Below are 22,751 nucleotides of genomic sequence, written 5' to 3' on the forward strand. Positions count from 1 at the left end.
TCACTCATTAGTTTTTAAGCCACCAAGCTGAAATGCAATACCAAACCCCGGCCTTCGTCGAAGATTGCTTTGCCAAAATTTCAATCAATTTAATTGAAAAATGAGGGTGTGACAGTGCCGCCTCAACTTTTACAAAAAGCCGGATATGACGTCATGAAAGGTATTTATCGAAAAAATGAAAAAACCGGCCGGGGATATCATACCCAGGAACTCTCATGTCAAATTTCATAAAGATCGGTCCAGTAGTTTAGTCTGAATCGCTCTACACACACACACAGACACACACACACACACACACACACACACACACACACACACACACATACATACACCACGACCCTCGTCTCGATTCCCCCCTCTATGTTAAAACATTTAGTCAAAACTTGACTAAATGTAAAAAGCAGAAAAGGTGTTATTTGATTATGCGCTATACCATCATCTTTCCAAATGCCTTGCTGTGTGCAGGGTCGACCAGTGTATCTGGGTGACTTTGGGTGTTCCTTTTACTTTGAGTGGGAGTCTTTTGAGTTCTGCAAGGACCTAGTGCACCCAGCCAATGAAATCCCCTGCTATGTTTTCAACAATTCTCAGCTGATTGACTTGTCTCCATTGACCAAGCTGAAGGGAGGCTACTTGGTCGATTCAGAAAACAACCGAGACTTCTACATAAACGTGTGTCGTGACATCAATCCAGGTAGATTGTTTTTTCATCTCTGATTTTTTCCCCTTTTCTTAGGTACCGTATTTGACGGACTACAAGCCGCGACTTTTTTTCAAAAAAAATTCGCAATGCGGCTTATAAAAAGATGCGGCTAAAACGTTACCTAAACTTGAATAGCATTCACCTAATGGAAGTCGCCGCGGATTTTCATTTCGCGCGATTACCGGTACTTTATTAGCTCTCTACTCAAGACTCGGTGCTTTTCTCTTTCTTTCGCGAATCTTCGTTTGTCAACAAGTCGTCGTGACAAGATAGCGTACAGAGAAACACCGGATGTATCAGGATCTTGCGCGCGAGAGATTTCGTTTTTTTGTGTCTCGCGATAGTTGGAGGAGCAAGAGCCGCCATGTTGTGTTTTCGTCTGCTCGAAATGTGCGCAAAAGTCGTAAATCATCCAAAAAAAGCTTATTCCGGGCGGGACTACATGTGTGTGTTGGTTACAAATTGTGTGTGTGATATTTTTCTTCAAACTTTTTCACTTTTCTTCTTTGTTTCACTTGTTTATTCTCGGAGCCGATTTCGCCAAATACCGTACTTTCGTTTGCCTGGTTGTTTTGATTGATTGACACGATCTGATTATATTTTTTTCGACGGCGGTTAATATAGTGACGCGGCCTATACGTGGCTCGTCCCAATTTTTTTGTTTAAAGTCGGGGGTGCGGCTTATAAAACGGTGCGTCTTGTAATCCGTCAAATACGGTAGATAGTTTCTTTGGGGCCTTTGGAACTGTTGTGTTAGTTGTTGCACGACGGGTATTGCATGGAATGTGAAATGATACTAAAGCTTTGTAAAATAAATGGAAAAACGCATGGGGTAGTAGAACTTTCAAAGCGTAAATACTGTCTTTCTCTTTGCAATTTTTATAGTATTTTATGATGTGTGATTAACACATGCAGGGTTATCTTCAATTTTTAGGTCATCAGTGAGACACTGATCATACATGTGCATGTATACAAAACTTGTGTGGTTCCAACATTATGCACTAACCTTCCTCATAGTCTTGATGAAGCAACAGTTAATACTACAGTAATAATTATACTGGTCTACTTACATAACTTTTTCTTTTTGCAGATGGCGCTACATCATCTTGCCAAAATAGCTCCAGCTCTTGCCGTGTGATTGGTGGTACAGGTGCCAGCATGGGTCAGCCGACCACCAAGCTACAGATTCAAGACCATGAGATCAAAATGACGTACACCACGACGCAGAAAGCTGAAGGCTGCATTGACAATCCTGTTACTGTCGTCTTCTTCAGATGCCCTGAAAGAGGAGGAGTAAGTTTTTGGTTCTTTTTTCACGTTTGAATGTCATGATTGTTTTCTTTTATCAAGATTTTCATGCCTGGTAAAATTAAATGTAGTCTACTTTACAACTTTATAAAAAATGTTATGACAAGCTTGTCTTTTTGTGTTGTAGAATTCACATCAGCATAATAAAAATAGCTGAAGAAATTATTGTTTTCATCATTCCCTGTTAATGGGTTGGAAGGAAAGTGTGAATCTTTCATTGGGGAAAGGGCGGAAGAATAGCCAAGCATCCAACACCCACAGGTTCTGAACAAACTGTGTGAACACTTTCTATACTTTTTTTTCACATGACAGAGCAAGGAGCCAATGCTGATCAACGACTTCATGTGCAAGATCGACATTGAGTGGTTCACAGAATATGCCTGCCCACAAGAGACACTGACCAGTGATACTTGCAAGCTAACCATGGAATCTCACAACATTGATGTTGACCTGTCATCACTAAGAAGAATGCACCCATCTGGTAAACACATGATGGTCATGAAGTCACAAAGAGTACTTTCAAAAGAGGGATGGGGGGGGGGGGGGGGGGGGTTAGGGAAAGATGGGGGTTGGGAAAATATGGGAGGGGGAGAAGATATGGGGAGGGGGGATATTGAGCTGGAAAATGCCCTTTATAGTAGAGAGGATTTAGAGGATTTTAGTTAGCACAGCTGCCATATGTGTGCTGAACCAAGCTTGGTTAGAGACAGTGAAACTCCTTTTTTTAACGTTCCCTGTATTTTAAGAACTGCTTTTTTCTGATTATTTTGTCCGTAAAGTCTGTAAATTTGCTTACAGATTAAAATATACCTAATTTTCTCAGAATTTTTATGTTGTAAAGCAGAGCATGTTATTGCATGAACCTTGATGTTCTTGAGAAAGGCTCTAAACTCTTATCTTTCAGCTTCTCCAGCTTCTCCATACAATGTGAGTGTGACAGAGGGTAAGGACTCCTACATCTATTACCTCAATGTCTGCGGCCAGCTGGGGATAAGCTGCGGAAATACTCACACAGGGCATGAAGCAGCGTGTCAAGTAAAGCAAAACGATGGTTTGGATCCTGGCAAAATCATAGGAGACTTTCATCACATGACGCTGAGGTTTGAATAGATTTCACTTAAGTTATGTGTAGACGTGTAGGGTAATGGGGACACATTTCTACATAGCTCACATTGTTTGGGATATGTATTTAAATGTTCGTCTGTGGTTGCTTTCAGTGTATGCAATTAAGATTTATAATTGTGAATTTAAAGTCAGAGTGGTAGTACAGGTGCAAAACTGAAATGGTACCAGATATCCAACCCGGCTATTGAAGATTCACACATATGGATACAAGATTTGACTCCAGTTTATGCTTTATTGCCACATGGTTGTCAAACCTTATTTGTTTATTTTTTTATTCGTTGGACTCAAACAGTTTATTATCTCTGTGCAGTGCTAACCTTGTCATGGCTTGAGGTTTTCTATTCAATTATAAGTGATGTACAGAAGATTCACATTCATTTCAGGGTTGCTGGAGGAAGACATATTTTGGAAGACTTCTTCTTTTTTCTTCTTCTGCGTTCGTGGGCTGAAACTCCCACGTACACTCGTGTGGTTTTTTTGCACGAGTGGAATTTTACGTGTATGATCGTTTTTTACCCCGCCATTTAGGCAGCCATACGCCGTTTTCGGAGGAAGCATGCTGGGTATTTTCGTGTTTCTATAACCCACTGAACTCTGACATGGATTACAAAATCTTTTTCGTGCGCACTTGGTCTTGTGCTTGCGTGTACACACGGGGGTGTTCGGACACTGAGGAGAGTCTGCACACAAAGTTGACTCTGAGAAATAAATCTCTCGCCGAACGTGGGGACGAACTCACGCTGACAGCGGCCAACTGGATACAAATCCAGCGCGCTACCGACTGAGCTACATCCCCGCCCGATATTTTGGAAGACTATTTCTATTGTATTGATACTGAGTACTGTTTGCATTTATGAAACGGCGAGACTGACAGTATAAGTAAAAGCAGAATTCTATCTAAATGATATAGCCATGTATTTGTCCCGGGAGAGGTCAGGAAGTAAGAAGCTTGTGCTGTTTTTCAGGTATTCTGATGGAGAGCTGTCACTGACGTACAAGGACGGGGACCAGTGTCACACCAATGTCCGCCGAAATACAATCATCAACTTTCAGTGCCAGCAGGATGCAGGTAAGATGGAATCAATGCAAAGTAAGCATACGGTATCACATAGACCTGTGAGGTTACCCTCATAGAAATTCGGGTTGCTTTCTCCTTTTGGAAAGTAAACTGCCGTACATTACAGCACTACCCAATTTGTTTTTCTTTTTCTGCATGCATATGTTCATGTTTTCAAGCCTGGAGACTTTCACTGTAAACTTGGGATCCTTATCGTTGACATGTGTGCACAGAGGGGTGTTTTAACACTGAGGAGAGGTTGCACAAAGTTGACTCTGGGAAATAAATCCCTTGCCTAACCTGGGATTTGAACCCATGCAAAGAGCGACAAACTGGTTTCACACCGCTACTGATCGACGGAGCTATCTCCCCACCCCAAGTCATGCAAAAGAAGAAAGTAATGTAGTTTTAATCATTGATAAGCTTTTATTCAGCCTTTTTTTTTTTTTTTTTTAAATTGCAGTAGTACCTGTGATCCTGAGTGATCGACAAGAAGAAGACAAGAAAAAGTGCCTGTGATCAGAGGACACCTCCCAAGAATGAAAATTTTCTGTTGTCCCTTTGTCTATTATCAGACCAAATTATACCTGTCATGAAAGGCCACCTGCAATGTAGGTACACTTCTGAGTGGTCTCAAGGGTGTCCTCATTGCAGTACCCCCGCCCCCCCCTTCCCACTAATTTCATACAAGAACAGCAGTCATCAGATTGTGCTATCAATGGTTTGTGCTGGAGGACAGTATGTCTGTGTCAAGAATGAAGGAGATTATAGGGGATGCTGAAAATATCACCGATAGATGAGTCTATGAAATCCAAAACAAAGAGATAAGTCTATGTTTGCCAAGACTGAATGAATTATCAGCATTCTCATTTCTAATTCTATTTCAGAACTTTCATTTGACTTCAGAGTGCTTAACACTGGTAGATAGTAACAAGATAGGGGTATTTAATTTCATTCGATTAAGCCTCTGGATTCCTGGGGGAATTTGCTGTTGTTTCTGAGACTACTGGGGTTTTACAGGACTGAGTAGAATGGCAGAAATGTACAATGTTTATGTTGACTTTTCCCTTTTTCTCAACAGCGCAAGATGGCAGGGGTCAGCCAGAGTTTAGGGGGGAGGATAACTGTACTTATGTTTTTGACTGGAAGACACGCTATGCTTGTATCAACCATCCGGGTGACACAGCATGTGATGTCAAGCATGGAGGGAAGCTGTTTGACCTCTCCGACCTTACCATTGAGAAAGGTCAGTGTCAATTTTGTGTGGTAACGAGATATCGCAGCAACAGTTATAATTATAATGACAAGAGTTACAAAGATAATGAACATTTCCTTGACCTAATGAAATTGAAATGTGTATTGAGATTGAGTGTACTTTCATGAAAAGTGGCAAAGACAGCCAAGGTCACTGCTCACATTCAACTTTTTAAATTAAACGATTTTGTTGTTTGAGTGTGACTATATCATGAAATGACAGTCATTCACTTTTGTTATGATAAATACAAAAGGCATGCATGGTGGAAATGCAAGTTATTGTGACATTTCAACATGGCAGGTTTCTAACTGGTGTACTGTTGCAATAATGTTCCAAATTGTAATACAGTTGAAAGTTCCTTGTTCCTTAATCATTAGTCTGTGTTATTTCCAGGCAAGAACTGGCTGGCATTATCAGACATAAGTGGAGAAACCAGCTACCAGTATTACATCAATGTCTGCCATGACGTACTTCGCTCAGATGGAGCAGAGTCTTGTCCTCCTGGAGCAGCCGTCTGCAGGAAAGGTATGTTGTTGTTGGTGTTGGTGCTGCTGCTGCTGCTGTGTTTGTTGTTGTTGTTGCTTCTGCTGTTGTTTTGTTGCTTCTGCTGTTGTTGTTGAATTTGTCGTTTTCATGCCGTAAGAGTTTATAATTTAATGAGAATTAAGGTCGACCAACACAGAGCCAGCAAATCAAAAGGTTCATATGTAGAGGTTACATGCCGAGTCTCAGTGATTATTAGAAATAATGGTCGAAGTTAGCGGATCATGAAAAATGCGAGCTTTAGCGAGCTTTTTCATGACCGCGAACTGAGACCATTATTTTTTATAATCACTGAGACGAGGTGTGTAACCTCTTTATTCCTCCTTTCTTCAGTTATTCAAAGAAAAGAGGAGTTTTTTTGCGAAAGTTTGATCGAATCCTATTCACTCAACCAGTCAACCTGCACAGGCGATCGATTAATGCGCGGTTGTATAGTTCCGTGCAAATCATTCCATTCTGTTAACACTTCTTGTCAGTTTTCCTATTTTGGACTAAAATCAAGTACACAGATATGCTGTTATTCTGCTGTGGCGGCAAAGGCAGATATTGTGTGTTCTGTATATGTTTTGGTATCGCTTAGGATAATGTTCTTTCGTCAAATGGGACTAGCAGACGAACTTTTGCACCCGTGTTCCAACGTTAAAAACTGTATGAAGTTCAGTTTTCTGGGGAAAATAGTGTATGAAACCGCTTTATGTTGTTTAAATTGATGAGATGTGTGCATTTGGTTGCGTGTGATCTGTTTATTAAATGAAATATTGATGAAAACTGACCGTCGGATTGCAGTCTGTTGGCGAAGAAACTGAGTGAAAAGAAATTTGAAAGGGGAAATACTCTTGTCGCTAGACAAAGTATGAGAGTTACTTGCCTTGGGAATTTGCTTGTGATGAACGTTCGTGCACAGCAGACCTAGATTCAGAAAACAACCAAACTCATGGATTTTATATGGAGATTCATGTGTTCAAGCCTGTAGTTGTTAATTTAAATGCGGTATGTTTGTATTGTTTGCTCCAGAGATGTATACTTCGTACATTAGAGCGTTCGGAACTTTTCAGTCGCAAAAGTAGTACCGACGCAGAACAGCTTCTCAACCCATTGCGCTATCGAGGATTCAGGCTGTTGCTGGGTCGTTATTTGTTTGGTTGCTGGGTGTTTATCGAAAAATAACTAGCTCTACAAGTTTACAGAGGTAAAGAAGCAGAGGGGGGAATAAGGACATTTAATAACTGAAGGGAGGGGCGGGACAAAAAAAAAGGTTTCCTGTGCCGCTATGGAGAAATTTATAGGAAAGAAAGCTTACTTATATAGTGTGTTGTGTAGACTTCTGTTGGCTGATGATGTTGTGAATGTGTACTTGTGGCTGCGCCTATTTCAAAAGAGTTCAGTTTGAGAAAATGGTCTTTCTACAAATACAAATGCAACCGTTTCAAATGAGCAAAGGCACTGAACAGGAATACAATAAAGTGTTCAGATTTCTTTCTTCAACATATTTATGTGTACTTGTGGCTGCTGCTATTTCAAAAGAGTTCAGTTTGAGAAAATGATCTTTCTACAAACAAATGCAACCGTTTCAAATGAGCAAAGGCACTGAACAGGAATACAATAAAGTGTTCAGATTTCTTTCTTCAACATATTTATGTGCACTTGTGCTTTTCAGACCATGATGGCAAGAACAGTGTGAGCCTTGGTTCCTACACCACAGGATTGCAGTATGACCCTGTGACCCAGAACATCTACATCAACTACACCATGTCCAGTGCATCTGACCATGAGTGCTCAGGCCTCATCAACACTATCATCACCTTCATCTGCAGGCCAGGTGGGTTCCTAAACTGCTGAAAGCAACAAGAAATTTAAAACAAATTTGACAACCGCACACAAACCATAAAGACCAAGTTCAAGAAGAGATTGATTTTTTTAAACAAAGTCAAAGGGTTTATTGGACCTAAAATCTTGTGCCTACGATAACTGCAATGAGTGGACCATTAACTGAGAGGACTCCTCTGGTTAACAGCTTAACCTCTCGTTTTCTTATGTTAGTTTGATCAGATTTGTCCCGTTCACCAAAGAAAACCTAACTTGAAAGGAATCCACTGATTATTCACTTGAGTATCCTCTCCTGGCAGGTTCTACTGTGTGGTACAGTGGAAACACACCCCCCCCCCCCCCGCCCATTTAATATCATATTCTTACTCCGAATCACATTAGCATTGAGTCACCTGAGATGCTTATCACTGAAAAACGCTTACCCGGCTAAAGAATTTAAAGGGAAGCAACCCCATCACCAAAACGAAAGTGAAAGTAGCTTTGGTAATGGGCCAGTACACCGGGAGTTACCTCCCATACGGGTGTATGCCACGTCACTTCCTCTAGGAACACGTGCCTATTATCATACGTCTTTTTCACCTCGGAGAGGACGGTTCACTTTTTGACGCTCTGTGGCTGACCTTGTGTGTTTGAGTGACACCCGCCGGCCACGTTACCCAGCTTGTCTGCTCGCCTTGCCTACAGTTTGGTGAGCTCGTTCCCGTTTGTTGTTGGTTGTTTGCGCTGTTTCGTTACTGTACGTTGTCCGTTTTTTACGGACTTGTGTGTCAGTGACTTGCGTGTTTCGCCATTTTGTTGTGTGAGTTAGTTAGCTAACTCGTGTGACTTTGCTAGTAGCTCTGCGTGCCCTCTTTCTGTTTGGGCAAGTGTAGCTTTAGTATTTTGTTGACGCGTAAGCGTGTGTGTTTACTGTGTTTTCAGTCGTTTTGACTTACGTTTCAGTAAATCTTTTTACTTTGCCACGTGTTGTTGACGTTTGTGTCAGTGTCTTGCGTGTCGCCATTTTGTTGTGTGAGTTAGTTTTCTAGCTCGTGTGACTTTGTTTGTAGCTCTCCGTGCCTCTGCTTGTGGGGCAAGTTTAGCTATAGTATTTTGTTAACGCATTAGTGCGTGTGTTTACTGAATTTTCCAGTCGTTTAGACTTATGTTTCAGTAAATTTTTTCGCGTTGCCACGTGTTGTTGTCAACATGTCTGATTCAGACAAGCGCCGTGGCAAGTCGGACCCCAAGGGGAAAATTAAGGCTAAGTCTTCCTCTTCCAAAGCAACGTTACTTGTTACAGACCAAGAGCGTAACACTTTGTTGGCTGTACCAATTTCGGCGCCTAGCGCTGTTACTACTTCTGCTTCTTTTGCGGCGCCTAGCGCTACTGTTACTTCTGCACCTGTCTCTACATCGGAGACTTCGTCTTCTTTGTTAGCACCTGGACAAGGTGCGTTGGTTTCCTCTCTGTTAAAGTCACTGGTTCCAGAAATCCGCAGCTTGGTGCAGGCAGAATTTCAGCGTTCCGTCGCCAGCAGTTCGGCGTTTCCGGCATCTGGCAGTGACGTCCGGGCATTGGCTTCCGTGTCTTTGTCCTCCACTTCCGGCTTGGAGCAGCGTCCTCCCTCTTCAGCGTCGGTTGGTAAGCAGAGCTGGTCCGATAGCCCTCGTGAGGCGCCTGGACGTTCTCCTTCGGGGGACAGCTCTTTCGCATCGGGTCACGACCGATACCTTGCTGATCTTTCATTTCCGGCGATAACCTACGAGGCCCCGGACTTGTTCGAACAGCGGCGGCAGTCGGTTTCGACTGCCGCATTTCCGGCACTTGCCGGAAGTGATGATCCGTCCGCTCCGGCACGCTACGGCGGTCGCGGCAGGATGGAGTATTCACTGACTTCCGGTCCTTCCGGATCGCGAAGTCAACCAGTGCAGTCTTCACTTCCGCATTTTGCGGTTCCGTTGACTACACTTCCGGTTTCGGCCGGAAACGCTTCTTCCTCTTCTGGTGGTTCCTTCCGGATACCAGATAGTGGATTACAGCGTGCGCCTTCCGGCTTTCAAGCGCCTAGGCTTGAGCAGGCATCACTCCACTCAGTCGGGGGAGTGACGTCAGCTCATCCAGCTCCGGTTTTTGCGGATGGTCGTCCTGCTTACCCTTTACCTTCACAGGGTTTTGGGCGGCAGGATGACGTTAGTGCTCAGGCTTTTCCGGTTTGCGGTTTGCCAGGGCATGCTTCTGCTTCCGGAACTGGTGACTTCGGTCATGGTTCCACGTGTGACTATTCTGATGCTCCATCAGTGGTCAGCGAGGAGTCGCGGGGCGTGTTTCCGTCGAAGCTCAAGTCTGTTCTTGACGTCGCGGCGGAAGTAACGTCTCGTTATTTTCCTGAAGGGGTGGTGGCTGCGGACTCTTCCGCATCATTCGTTCCTTCTGCCATGGCGGACTTCCGGCCGGCACAGGAGGATGTTTCTTCCTTCCGGTTCGCCGAGTCTCCGTCAGTGGCTTACCAACTTTCGCATTCACTGGTTCGTCCAGCACATGCGGGGAGTGGTATTCGGCCAGTGCCTGTTCCGTTACTGCTTCCTTTTGGTCCAGTTCCGGAATCAGCTCAGCAGTGGGTGGCTTCAGCTGCCCAAGCCTCTTCCTTCGTGCCTACGGCCAATAGGAAGCTTGGCATGCCCAATCAGAGCCAGAATTGGCTGGCGTCTTTTGCACTCCCTAGGGCTACCCTTCCGGTTTCCCGGGAATTGCTGCCTCTTCTGACTAAACCGATCAAGCGTGATTCGGTTTTGCCGGTTTCCGAGGCTTCCCTCCTCTCTGCTGAGGAGGTTGGACGTCGGCAGATCGAACTGTCCTCCATTGCGGAGACTCTCGTTCGGGCTCTGTCTCGGGCATTGACCGATTCGCTAGTTCCTTTCACTCTCAGTGAAGAACAGAATGCGGACGATGTCTCTGCGCTTTTGACCGCATTGGCCAAGGTCAATGAGGAACAATTGCGTCTTTCCTCCCTGCAGTACACCCAAGCGGTACTCTGCAGGAGGGATCTCTTCCTCTCGCAGTCCCAATTCACGGAGCTGGCTACTAGGGAGACCTTGAGAGTCTCCCCGGTCTCAGAGGAGTCTCTCTTCTGTCCACTGGCACTGGATGCCAGACAGAAGGAGATTCAGTCAAACAAGGACAGTCAGTTCCTTGACTACACTCTGAAGGGGGTGAAACAGTCTCAGCCTTCTAAACAGAAGCAGGCTCAGACATCGTCTAACCCCAAGCCAGCTCAGAAGCGGCAGGCTTCGCCGGCCGCTCGTGGTGGGAAGAAGAGGACGGCATCGGGGAGGGGGCGTGGCGGCTCTGGAAGTAAGCCACACCCCCAATGAAGCGCTCCCGATCTCACCTCCCTCCCGCCCTCCACCTTGGTGATGGCGGGAGGCCCCTCCCGGGCATTTTCTCGTTGGATGTCGGTAGTAGACAGCCAATGGATTGTGGGAGTGGTGAGTTCGGGCTTCCGTCTACTCTGGCGGGAGGAAAAGGCGCCTCTTACCCGAGTGCCTCCGCGGTTCAAGCCCCCCTTCTCGCAGGAAGCACGTTCCGTCTTGCAGTCGGAAATTGCCTCCCTGGAGCAGAAGGGCGCGGTGGAGAGAGTTCGGGTCCACAGCTCCCTGGGATTTTACGGGCGTCTGGTCGCTGTTCCCAAAGCATCAGGAGGATGGCGTCCCGTGTTGGATTTATCTCTCCTCAATACTTTCTTGAGGGAGATAAAATTCAAGATGGAGACGCCAGCCTCTGTCCGAGACTCTCTCCGCCCAGGAGACTGGGTGACCTCGATCGATCTCACGGACGCATACTTTCACATTCTTATGCATCCGACCGACCGGAAATGGCTTCGTTTCCGGTGGGGAGATCAGATCTACCAGTTTCGCGCACTCCCTTTCGGGCTGTCTCTCGCACCGTGGATTTTCACCATGGTGGTGAGACAGGTCTGTGCACTGGTGAGGTCCCAGGGTATCCGTCTGCGGGCTTATCTGGACGACTGGCTCATCATGAACCAGTCCCAGAGCGGCTGTTCGCAGGATACCCTGACGGTTCTTCGAGAATCCAACTGGTTGGGGTTCTCGATCAACCGGGTAAAGTCGGAGCTGACCCCGTCACAGACATTCACTTATCTGGGGATGTCTTTCGACACGGTCGCTTGGACTGTCCAGCCTTCTCAGAGAAGGGTGGACAAGCTCCAAGCTCAGATTCGCTCCACTTTACCTCTCCTGATGGCTTCCATCCGCTCGCTCGCCTCCATCTTGGGGCAGATGGAGTCTATGGCTCTTCTGGTTTCACTGGGCCGGGTCCACAAATGTCCGCTTCAGTTCGCGCTGAAGCCGTTTGTGGACTCTCCTCTGGTGGACTGGGACGCCCTCATCCCTTTGCAGGGATGGTTCCAGTCTGCGACCCTTCCGTGGTTGCACACGGAGTGGGTCTGCAGAGGTGTTCCGATCGTCGTGCCCCTCCCCGACCTGGACCTCTTTACAGATGCGTCCAGGGAGGGTTGGGGGGCACATACAGATCTTCAGACTCCTCCCTTTCCGTTACTCAGCCGAGTAATCCGGAAAGCGGAGATGGAGGAGCCGGCCCTTCTTCTTCTGGTCGCTCCTCTGTGGCCGTCGCAGGTCTGGTTTCCAGATCTTCTTCGGCTTGCCCAAGGGCCCCCCATTCCTCTCGCACTCGTGCGAGGGGAACTAGTGCAGCCCCGAACAGGCATTCCACACGAGGAGCCCAGTCTTCTGAAGCTTCACGTGTGGAAGTTGTTCGGGACTCGCTGAAGCGCTCTGGGGCGTCGTCTTTGACTCTGGACTTGGTGGCTCGCTCGCATAGAGCGTCCACCTCTTCAGTTTATGCTTCCCACTGGAAGGCATGGACTGCCTGGTGTTCAGCTAGAGGGGTGAGTTCGGTGGCTCCGCGCTCTATTCAGGTCGCTAACCACCTCTCTTTCATGTCTTCACAGGGCGCCTCAGTCTCCTCGTTGAGGGTCCGGCGCTCCGCTATCTCGGCGACTCTTCAGCAGATTGGTCGTTCTGTTCGAGTCGGGGGCGTTATAGCTGCAGTCATTAAAGGGGCTGCTCTTAAGGAAGCTAAAGCTCGTTTGCCCGCTCCCAAGTGGGACTTGTTTTTAATCCTGGAATTCCTTCGTTCTGCGGATTTTGAGCCTTTAAGCGAGGCCAGTCTGTTCAATGTCACTCGCAAAGCGCTGTTTCTCCTTTTGTTGGCTACGGCCCGACGGGGTAGCGAGGTCCACGCCCTGTCGGGTCAGCCTGGAGATATCTCCTTTGAGCCGGACGGTTCCGCATCTTTGCGTTTCCGGCCTGATTTCCTGGCCAAGAATCAGTCTCCGGGGCAGGCCTCTCCGCTGGTTAGAGTTAAGGCTCTGACCAGCGCGTTGGCCCCGGGCGACCCCGATTCGGTCAATTGCCCTGTGAGGGCACTTCGTCTGTACTTAGCCCGGACTCAGCCGATTCGGTCTAGTTCTCAGAAGTTGTTGTTTATCTCTCTCCTTACTAGGCGCGAGAAAGATTTGTCGAAGGTAACGTTGGCCCGGTGGGTGTCCTCGCTCATCAAGCAGGCTTATGAGTGGAGGCGCACAAAGAGGGGGGGGGTTATGCCCTCCTTGCCACTTGACTCGGCCCGAGCCCATGAGACGAGGGCGTGGGCATCCTCTCTGGCAGTTCTGCGCTCCAGACGTCTAGAGGAGGTGCTGACAACTGCGTATTGGCGTTCCGAAGATGTTTTCATAAACTTTTATCTTCGGGACGTCACAGCTCTTCGACAGGATGGCTCCAGAGGCCTTCCAGCGCTCATAGCAGCAGGCCAGTTCCTGTCCAGAACTTGATGGTGAGTTTTGATTCATTTCTAGCCCACCGCCTTGTTGATGTTATCTGCTAATGTGATTCGGAGTAAGAATATGATATTAAATGGAAAATTTCCTAAATAAATTATCATTTAATTAATATACTTACCCGAATCACATACTGTATTCCCTCCCACCTGCCCCGCTTATGGTTTTAAGATTTTTTAAAGCCGTATGATAATAGGCACGTGTTCCTAGAGGAAGTGACGTGGCATACACCCGTATGGGAGGTAACTCCCGGTGTACTGGCCCATTACCAAAGCTACTTTCACTTTCGTTTTGGTGATGGGGTTGCTTCCCTTTAAATTCTTTAGCCGGGTAAGCGTTTTTCAGTGATAAGCATCTCAGGTGACTCAATGCTAATGTGATTCGGGTAAGTATATTAATTAAATGATAATTTATTTAGGAAATTTTCCATTTAAGACTGCCCCATTTAAGACCGCCCAATTTTAGACTTTGTTTTCTCAGACTTTCTGTTCATAACCTCTGTAAATGTACCCGCATTTTAAGACTCTGCTTTGTAAGACCTGATTTTCTCAGAGTTTTGGAGGTCTTAAAAGGGGGGTTCCACTGTATACAGCTGTTATGAGCTTTGCACGGAACGTTGAATTACGCAAAGTTAACCCTGATGTATCCTGGTGAATAACCTTCTGTGAGGGCATAGCTTTAGTTCTTTTTTTTAAAATGTTTTTAACATGGTCACATTGATAATTGTGAAGAGGAAAATGCGTGCTTTCTGAACAAAATGAGACAAAAAAGGGAAATTACTTCCATGGCACTTCCTGTTCATTTTTGATAAAAATCATACAATACATTCATGACCCAAATCAAAAGAAAACATTCCTCCGAAAGCGGCGTATGGCTGCCTAAATGGCGGGGTAAAAACGGTCATACACGTAAAATTCCACTCGTGCAAAAACATGAGTGTACGTGGGAGTTTCAGCCCACGAACGCAGAAGAAGAAGAAGAAGAAAAGAAAACATTAGTGTTGCTTTGCAAAAGTGAATACTCAAGACTGCTCTTGTAATAGACATGTATGTTTACATTTCAGAAACTGTGATTGCTGAAGACTGCTTTTTTTTAATAGATACGTATATTTACTTTTGAGCAAATCTGAATTCTGAAGACAACTCTTTTTGCAGGTAAGTATATTTACTCTTCAGCAAATATGAATGCTGAAGAATGCTTTTATTTTATGCAAACGCATGTATTTACATTTCAGGGGCTTTGGAAAGTGGTCCAGCATTGATTGAAAAGTCGCTGGATGGGTGTATGTACCGTTTTGAGTGGTACACAGCTGCTGCCTGTCCCATGTCTCACCAGCATGGGAAAGACTGCACTGTTGTAGACGAACAGGCTGGTTAGTAGAGCATTCATCTGTCTATCTGTCTGATTGTGTGTGTGTGTGTGTGTGTGTGTGTGTGTGTGTGTGTGTGTGTGTGTGTGTGTCTCTCTCTCTCTCTCTCTCTCTCTCTCTCTCTCTCTCTCTCTCTCTGCTCTTTGTTTGTCTCCCTCTCTTTCTCGCTCTGTCTCCCTCACTTTCTCTGTCTCATCCCCTGGGACAAGATTTGTAACTTTTTAAAGATCAAGCTTTTCTTCTAACAAGATTTGAAGTTCAGTAATAAGTGTGAAAAAATGGATTTTTTTTATTAGCTCTACTGTGATAGACCTAAATGTCAATAGTTTCAAACACGCAGACCACCATGTAAACTGTGAACGAAAACAACAGTGTATCTCTGATCATGTTACAGATATACATCAGAGGTACAACTTTAAAATAAGAATGAGAAACAACTTTTTTTCAGAAAGTAGACATATATTTCATGCGTGAAAAAAAATAAAGCAGAGTTTAGGTATGCAGGACAACAGTATTCAAAATGTATATTGACCACAAAAACTGCTTTCTCTTTGTTTTCTAGGGTACAGTTTTGACCTTAGCGGTTTGACGAAGAAAAGTGGAGATGGGTACAAAGTCTCTGTTGGGGATTATGACTACTATATCAATGTGTGTGACAAGATCGGAGGACAGCACTGCAAAGATGCTCCGCATGACAATGCTGCAGTGTGCCAGGTTAAAAAGGATGGCTCACAGTAAGTAATACATTCTGTAATCCTTTTCATAGGTAAATTTGTATTCTGAAGTTTTAGGTTGTGGTGAAAATATACCGAAAATGATTCAGTTTGTCTTGCTTGTTTGAAGATTGAGTCTTGTGCCTTGGAAAGTAAAGCAAGGGAAGACTTGAAGAATTTGTTACACTGAAATATGTATCAAAACTAAAACAAAACACAACAACCAGTTTTCGTAAATTCTGTATCAAATTTTTGTCAGACAGTCGCTGACTTCATCAGGATGGTAAGGATAAGTTCAAAAGCATGGCACATGATGTTCAGTGAAATATGTAAAGGAACAAATATGTAAAGGAGTACAATGGAAACCCCCTTTACTGAAAACTGCGCTTGTCTTGCAGAGAGTTCAAAACAGGAGAACCCAGTCAGAACCTGGAATACTTCAATGGCGTCTTGAACCTCACCTACACCAATGGAGAGCAATACCACGATCAGAATTTGCGTGAGACAGAGATTGCATTCATCTGCGACACAGAAGCAGGCGCGGGAAGTCCGGAGTTCTTGGCAGAGCGAAATCACACCTATAGCTTCAAATGGCTGACAGCATTTGCCTGTCCCACTCAACCAATTGAGTGTGTGGTGGAGGACGAAAATGGGAAACAGTATGACTTGTCCAGGTGAGGGTGTACATGTGTGAGTGTGTGTGTTAGGGGATGGAGTGAGCAAGAGAGTGCGCGTGCCTTTTTTTACCTGTTGTTTTATCGAGATCTTTTCATTTGTCTGTCTGTCTGTCTGTTGGTCTGCGTGTCTGTCTGTATGTCATGTCTGTCTGATGTTAAAGTTGTCTTTTCATTGTACTTTTTTTTTCCATAACATGGTCAGCTGTTGAATATGTCACAGATTTTTAAATCACCATGTTATTCTACAGTGATTGTATAAAATCAAGCACCATAATCACCGCCTACCGGTTTATATCATGTCAACCAACACAGTGATGTTCAGCATCGACTGTTCTAGCAGAAAGCTGGTTTTTAATTCCTTTCTCTCTCAGTCTGTCTTTTCGTTTGTATATGCATTTATCATTCATTTCATGATGTCTTGTTATTTCTGTTAACTTGTGTACGTAAATTGCCTCTCATCGATTTCAAGTCCCCTTGGGCTAAAAGTTTACAGAAATTGACTTGTAAACGTGTCTATGGAGAAGCCTAGATTGGAATACAGTGATACCTCTGCTATAAGATCTAAAAACAAGTCGCGTAAGGCGAAAATACAACATTTAGTCAAGTAGCTGTCGAACTCACAGAATGAAACTGAACGCAATGCCATTTTTCAGCAAGACCGTATACTCGTAGCATCGTCAGTCCACCGCTCATGGCAAAGGCAGTGAAATTGACAAGAAGAGCGGGGTAGTAGTTGCGCTAAGAAGGATAGCACGCTTTTCTGTACCTCTCTTTGTTTTAACTTTCTGAGCGTGTTTTTAATCCAAACATATCATATCTATATGTTTTTGGAATCAGGAACCGACAAGGAATAAGATGAAAGTGTTTTTAGATTGATTTCGACAATTTAATTTTGATAATAATTTTTATATATTTAATTTTCAGAGCTTGTTTTTAATCCAAATATAACATATTTATATGTTTTTGGAATCAGAAAATGATGGAGAATAAGATGAACGTAAATTTGGATCGTTTTATAAATTTTTATTTTTTTTTACAATTTTCCGATTTTTAATGACCAAAGTCATTAATTAATTTTTAAGCCACCAAGGTGAAATGCAATACCGAAGTCCGGGCTTCGTTGAAGATTACTTGACCTAAATTTCAACCAATTTGGTTGAAAAATGAGAGCGTGACAGTGCCGCCTCAACTTTCACGAAAAGCCGGATATGACGTCATCAAAGACATTTATCAAAAAAATGAAAAACACGTTCAGGGATATCAATCCCAGGAACTCGCATGTAAAATTTCATAAAGATCGGTCCAGTAGTTTGGTCTGAATCGCTCTACACACACACACAGACAGACAGACACACACACACACACACACTTGCCATACACCACGACCCTCGTCTCGATTCCCCCCTCTACATTAAAATATTTAGTCAAAACTTGACTAAATATAAAAATGATTGAGTGTAGTTCTTAGAACAGAGAGAGTTGTAATGGTCAATTGAATGACTCAACTAAGTGAAAGTCTGAGAAAATTAGGGTTTCATGTGGGGAGAGTCCTATAATGGATATTCTGAAGTAAGAGACTTTACTGTACTAAGCTTTCTTGACTGAACTTTAAAGTGTTTGGTTTGATTTGAAGCTTACTGCTCTTTTTTTTAGTCTGTCTAATTCAGCCTCAGGTGAGATTCTTAAGAAAGAGATTTTACTGTACTAAGCTTTCTTGACTGAACTTTAAAGTGTTTGGTTTGATTTGAAGCTTACTGCTCTTTCTTTCAGTCTGTCCAAATCAGCCTCAGGTGAAAACTGGGTTGTTCTGGATGATAGCGTCCCCTCCCAGCAGCGTAAGTTCTACATCAACGTCTGCCGGTCGCTGGCTCCTATCCACGGCATTACATCCACCGGATGTGACCTGAATGCTGCTGCTTGTGTGACCTCCATCAATTCACAGAATTTGCAGGTGTGTATGTGGTGTGTGTGTGTGTGTGTGTGTGTGTGTGTGTGTGTGTGTGTGTGTGTGTGTGTGTGTGTGTGTGTGGTGGGTTGAATGTGTGGGTGTGAATGTGTGTGTGTGTGTGTGCGCGCATGCGTGCGTGCACATATGTGCATGTGTGTGTTAAAATAGATCAACATGGATATATCTTTTATTGTTATTTTTCACAGCATCTAAGGCAGTTGTTTTTTATCTTGCAGGAGTCGGTAGCTATCGGAAACCTCGGCCAGGCTAAGACTCGACCCAAACTGAATGTGGCTCGCGATAGTTACGTATCTCTGGTGTACACTGATGGCGCTCAGTGTCCAGATGGGGGGGCTGGTGCTCGCTACAACATCACCATCTCTTTCATCTGTATAGAGGGGCAGCAGGTAGGGTTTCACTCTCGGCTGTTTTGATAGTTAACGTTGATTAAATTACATATTCTTTCCGCAATTCTCATAAATGCATTGACTTCAATCTCACATGCTAGATGTCGAAACACTACTCAAATTACCTGCCCTTGAAAGGGTGGTAACCAAGCTAAAAAAACAGACGCCATAGCCGTTGCTATGCCCTGAACCCACTTGGTTACCCATAACCCCCCCGGGCACCACGTGAGCGCCAGCATCCGGAATGATTATTCTCGACTTTTGACGACACACGTCAGACATGCGGAATTTGACTGCTCACTTGGCTTTCCCTAGCCCTCGTCTTTGTGACGATACGGGCTTGGGGGGGCCTTTACCTGTTCGCCTTTCTTTTGGTGAGACCTGTCCTTTTTATTGAATTCGGCTATGGCGTCTGTTTTTTAGCTTGGTTACCACCCTTTCAAGGGCAGGTAATTTGAGTAGTGTTTCGACATCTAGCATGTGAGATTAAAGTCAATGCATTTATGAGAATTGGGTAAGTATATTAATCAATTAATCGATTTTGATGGTTGCTCGGCATTTTACACAGATCGAGACAGACAGTGTTCCTCCAAGACCGTGAAAGATTTGATTTAATTTTTTACGATTGAATACACACAAACGTGCACTCTTTTTTGTAGTCTCGGCTAGCCGTCTAAATATGAGTTTTTGTTGGACTCTGATGTCACATGACTTAAAGAAGGAAATTCCCATGTTTAATCAATACATAAGTACAAGATAACAATGAAAATGTACTCACCGAAACATGAACAATATAACCACGAATAGACTGGTTTAATAGGTGTCTGTTAGGTCACGGTGTGTATCTGTTTGTCAGTTGACAGTGCATCCGCTGATTATAAAATAATGTTGGGTTTGTAAGGACAGACAGAGAACATTTGCTCATATGTGATAGAAAGTAATTGTTTGAAAAGTCGGATTTTCAGAAAAATATTGAATAACTGATTGAATGATTAATTTGAATTTTTTTCTTTCTTTCTTTAACTTCCTAAGTCAAGAGGCCCGGGCGTTCCCAGGAAAGTTGGCCCCTGCTCGTACGAGATCATCTGGGATACGAGCGCAGCCTGTGCACTAAAAGAGACAGACAGTGGAGGCAGCTCAGCGGGAGCTTGCGCAATTACTGACAACAACTACACCTACAGCCTGCAGACTCTCAACAAGAGCAACGGTAGCTTCTACACTGCACAGACTCCCGACAAGTCTCGCACCTTTAGGGTTAGTCTCTAACTTTTAAATTGTGTAGTATACTAAAAATAATTCTGCTTCTTTTGTGTTCCCAATCATGCTAAATCTTCAATCCGGTCTGTAGGGCGAAGTCCGCAGTCCACCGCAGCAACGTTGCTGGCCCCCAGAGCTAATAATGATAATGATCATTATTTTAATAAATAGCTTTTCTATTGTGCAAGTCCTAACTGGTAGTACGAAAGAGTTATTTTGGAAGCAGAAGTAGGTTCAGGCATGAAGAAATACAAATAAAGTGAGCACTGTTGCTTGTTTCGCATCTACAGTATGCAAATAAATGAATGCCTGTACAGAATCTAGACTTGATAGCATATTCTGTTAAGAATATCAAGTAATGATTATGATAAGACTATTTTTCAGTAATGACTATTCATCTGACTGTTATAAGAAGCTAGAGATCTTTATATCACTACGATACCCATACACACAACCAGCCCTTTCAAAACCAGTTGTTGCTATCAGCATGGGTTCGATGCCCACGTTCGGTGAGTCAACTTTTTGCAGTCTCTCCTTGGTGGCCGAACACCCCCGTGTGCACGCATGCTCACCCAAGTTCACAGCGAAAGTCTCAGGGCTTGAAAACATGAATACATTGCAAGCAGGAAAAAGAAAAAAAATGGGTAGAACCGTAGACTCGCTTTCCCCATTGAGGAAGCAGCCCGAATTTTCATGAGGTAACCTCACAGGATTATATGAGATCTTATCCTTCTTTTTGTTACCTTTGTAGCTCAACATCTGTGGAGCAGTGCCTTCTCCAAGCTGTACTCCAATCATGGGTAAAAGCACAAGCGTCTGTGAAGTGAAGTCATCGGGTACTGTGGCCTTAGCTGTGGCGGAGTCAGTCGATCTGGAGTTTATGGAGGAAAAGAACATCATGGTCACCTACTCTGGACTCAGACAAAGCTTTGGTTGGTTTGATGTATGTGCTGTGACTGTTTGTGTGTCCACCTGTCTGCCTGCCTTGAATCGAATCAAATCAAATCTCATTTCACTTCACCTCTCCTCACCACACCTCTTTTTTTTTTCTTTTTTTTTTTTTTTTTTGTGTGGAAATATTCCTTATATTTACAAATCAAATTTTCTACTTAATATTTGAAACTCGAAAATTACGAACACTGATCCCTGACAAGTTGTCTTTCTAAAAATACTAATACACATTTTCCCAATTAATATTACGTGATTTACAAAATTTCTCATCTTTTTACAACAACTTGTGTCTTGATAGCCAAATATTATATCCTGCATCTTAAAATTAACCCTCAATCCAGCCTTTTCCTCTATCCAGTTTTCTATCTTCGTCCAGAACAACTTTACCGGTATGCACTCATAAAAGAAATGTTCAACAAAATCAACTTCCGTCCAACAAATACAACATCTGTTATTCTCCCTGACTTGCATTTTACATAATAAAATATTTGTTGGATATATGTTATGTAAGATTTTCCATTGCAATTCTCTTAACCTCACTTCTTTGGAAACATGGGCAAGTGTCCAAATTTCCTTATCTACTTGTACACCAAACTTCCTCAACCAAAAATTATATACACAAGGTTTTTCTACAGCAGTATCTACACTTTTCTTTTCTATCATTTTTCGTATTTGGCTTATTTTTATCATATACAGGCTACCATCAAACAATTGCTTATCCATCTGGACAATAATATGTTTATTTTCAATCCAATTAATCCATACTTTGGGTAATGCGTTTATTAATGCCCAATAATCCAATAAAATATTTGCATTATTCTTTCCAATTTGTATATATACCTCTGCTGCTGACTTCAATCTCTTTTCTTCCACTATAAACAAATCACTTACTCGTTCAATCCCAGCATTTTTCCAATACAAATAAAACAACATTTTCCCTTTATACCGAATCAAATCATTACTCCACAAAATCTGTTTATAAAAACTGTTTACATCAATCTTATCATGTTCCATCCTACGCTTGTAACTCAAATGTGTCCACACTACCCTCTGCCAAAATGGGCTTCCAATCATTGTCAAATTCAATTCCTTACTCGGTTTAACATTCAAATCAAAACAACCATACCCTGAAACAACATGTCCCAGAAACCATAGTGGTATAAACGTCCAATTTGCTCCCTTCTCTTCATACAAACGTCCGACCCATTGTAAATAAAAAGACTCTTGCATCCTGTGCACATTTAGCATTTTCAACCCACCTTCACTTATTTCTTTCTCCATTACCGTAAAAGTCGACCTATAAGACGCACCTGGGTATAAGCCGCAACCCCCGATTTTTAAAAAAAATTCAGAAAAATCCATACACAAGCCGCTCCGGCATACAAGCCGCGCCTAGAAGCAAAGTTCAAGTCAAGAAACATCGAAAGTCAACGAAAAAAACACACACACACACAAAAACGAACCGGCTAACTTGTCAGTTTTGCACTTTACTTTCAGCATCAGATGTTGAGTGATTCACAGAACTCTGGACTATCAAACTGTCCTCTCGTCCTGCACACAGCACCTGTAGTTAGTTCTGTAAATCACTCAACATCTGATGCTGAAAATCCGCTGAAGTCGGACTCCTCAGTGTCGGAGATGAACAAGTTCAGAATGGCTTCTGGCACAGAGTCACCGGAAGTGTCACTCTCGGCCTCACTGTCAGTGGCTGTCGTGTTGTCTGTCGCGTCGTCTGCTCCAGTGATGATCTCAG

General features: G+C 43.7%; 1 protein-coding gene across 2 annotated transcripts in view; it reads left to right on the forward strand.

The window, feature by feature from the left end:
• Positions 1 to 22,751, forward strand: part of LOC138962374 (cation-independent mannose-6-phosphate receptor-like) — a 69,727-nt gene that overhangs the window by 11,594 nt on the left and 35,382 nt on the right. For both annotated transcript variants that reach the window (XM_070334170.1, XM_070334169.1), the window contains exons 3-17: positions 466 to 694; positions 1,794 to 1,996; positions 2,324 to 2,492; positions 2,916 to 3,111; positions 4,102 to 4,205; positions 5,275 to 5,439; positions 5,842 to 5,973; positions 7,649 to 7,810; positions 14,911 to 15,048; positions 15,608 to 15,779; positions 16,157 to 16,432; positions 18,206 to 18,386; positions 18,620 to 18,790; positions 19,823 to 20,044; positions 20,799 to 20,979. In XM_070334170.1, the coding sequence (XP_070190271.1) occupies positions 466 to 694; positions 1,794 to 1,996; positions 2,324 to 2,492; positions 2,916 to 3,111; positions 4,102 to 4,205; positions 5,275 to 5,439; positions 5,842 to 5,973; positions 7,649 to 7,810; positions 14,911 to 15,048; positions 15,608 to 15,779; positions 16,157 to 16,432; positions 18,206 to 18,386; positions 18,620 to 18,790; positions 19,823 to 20,044; positions 20,799 to 20,979 (2,701 nt within the window). The remainder of the gene's footprint in view (positions 1 to 465; positions 695 to 1,793; positions 1,997 to 2,323; positions 2,493 to 2,915; positions 3,112 to 4,101; positions 4,206 to 5,274; positions 5,440 to 5,841; positions 5,974 to 7,648; positions 7,811 to 14,910; positions 15,049 to 15,607; positions 15,780 to 16,156; positions 16,433 to 18,205; positions 18,387 to 18,619; positions 18,791 to 19,822; positions 20,045 to 20,798; positions 20,980 to 22,751) is intronic.

The sequence above is a fragment of the Littorina saxatilis genome, linkage group LG3 (genome assembly GCF_037325665.1).
Source record: "Littorina saxatilis isolate snail1 linkage group LG3, US_GU_Lsax_2.0, whole genome shotgun sequence".
Taxonomy (NCBI): Eukaryota; Metazoa; Mollusca; class Gastropoda; order Littorinimorpha; family Littorinidae; genus Littorina; species Littorina saxatilis.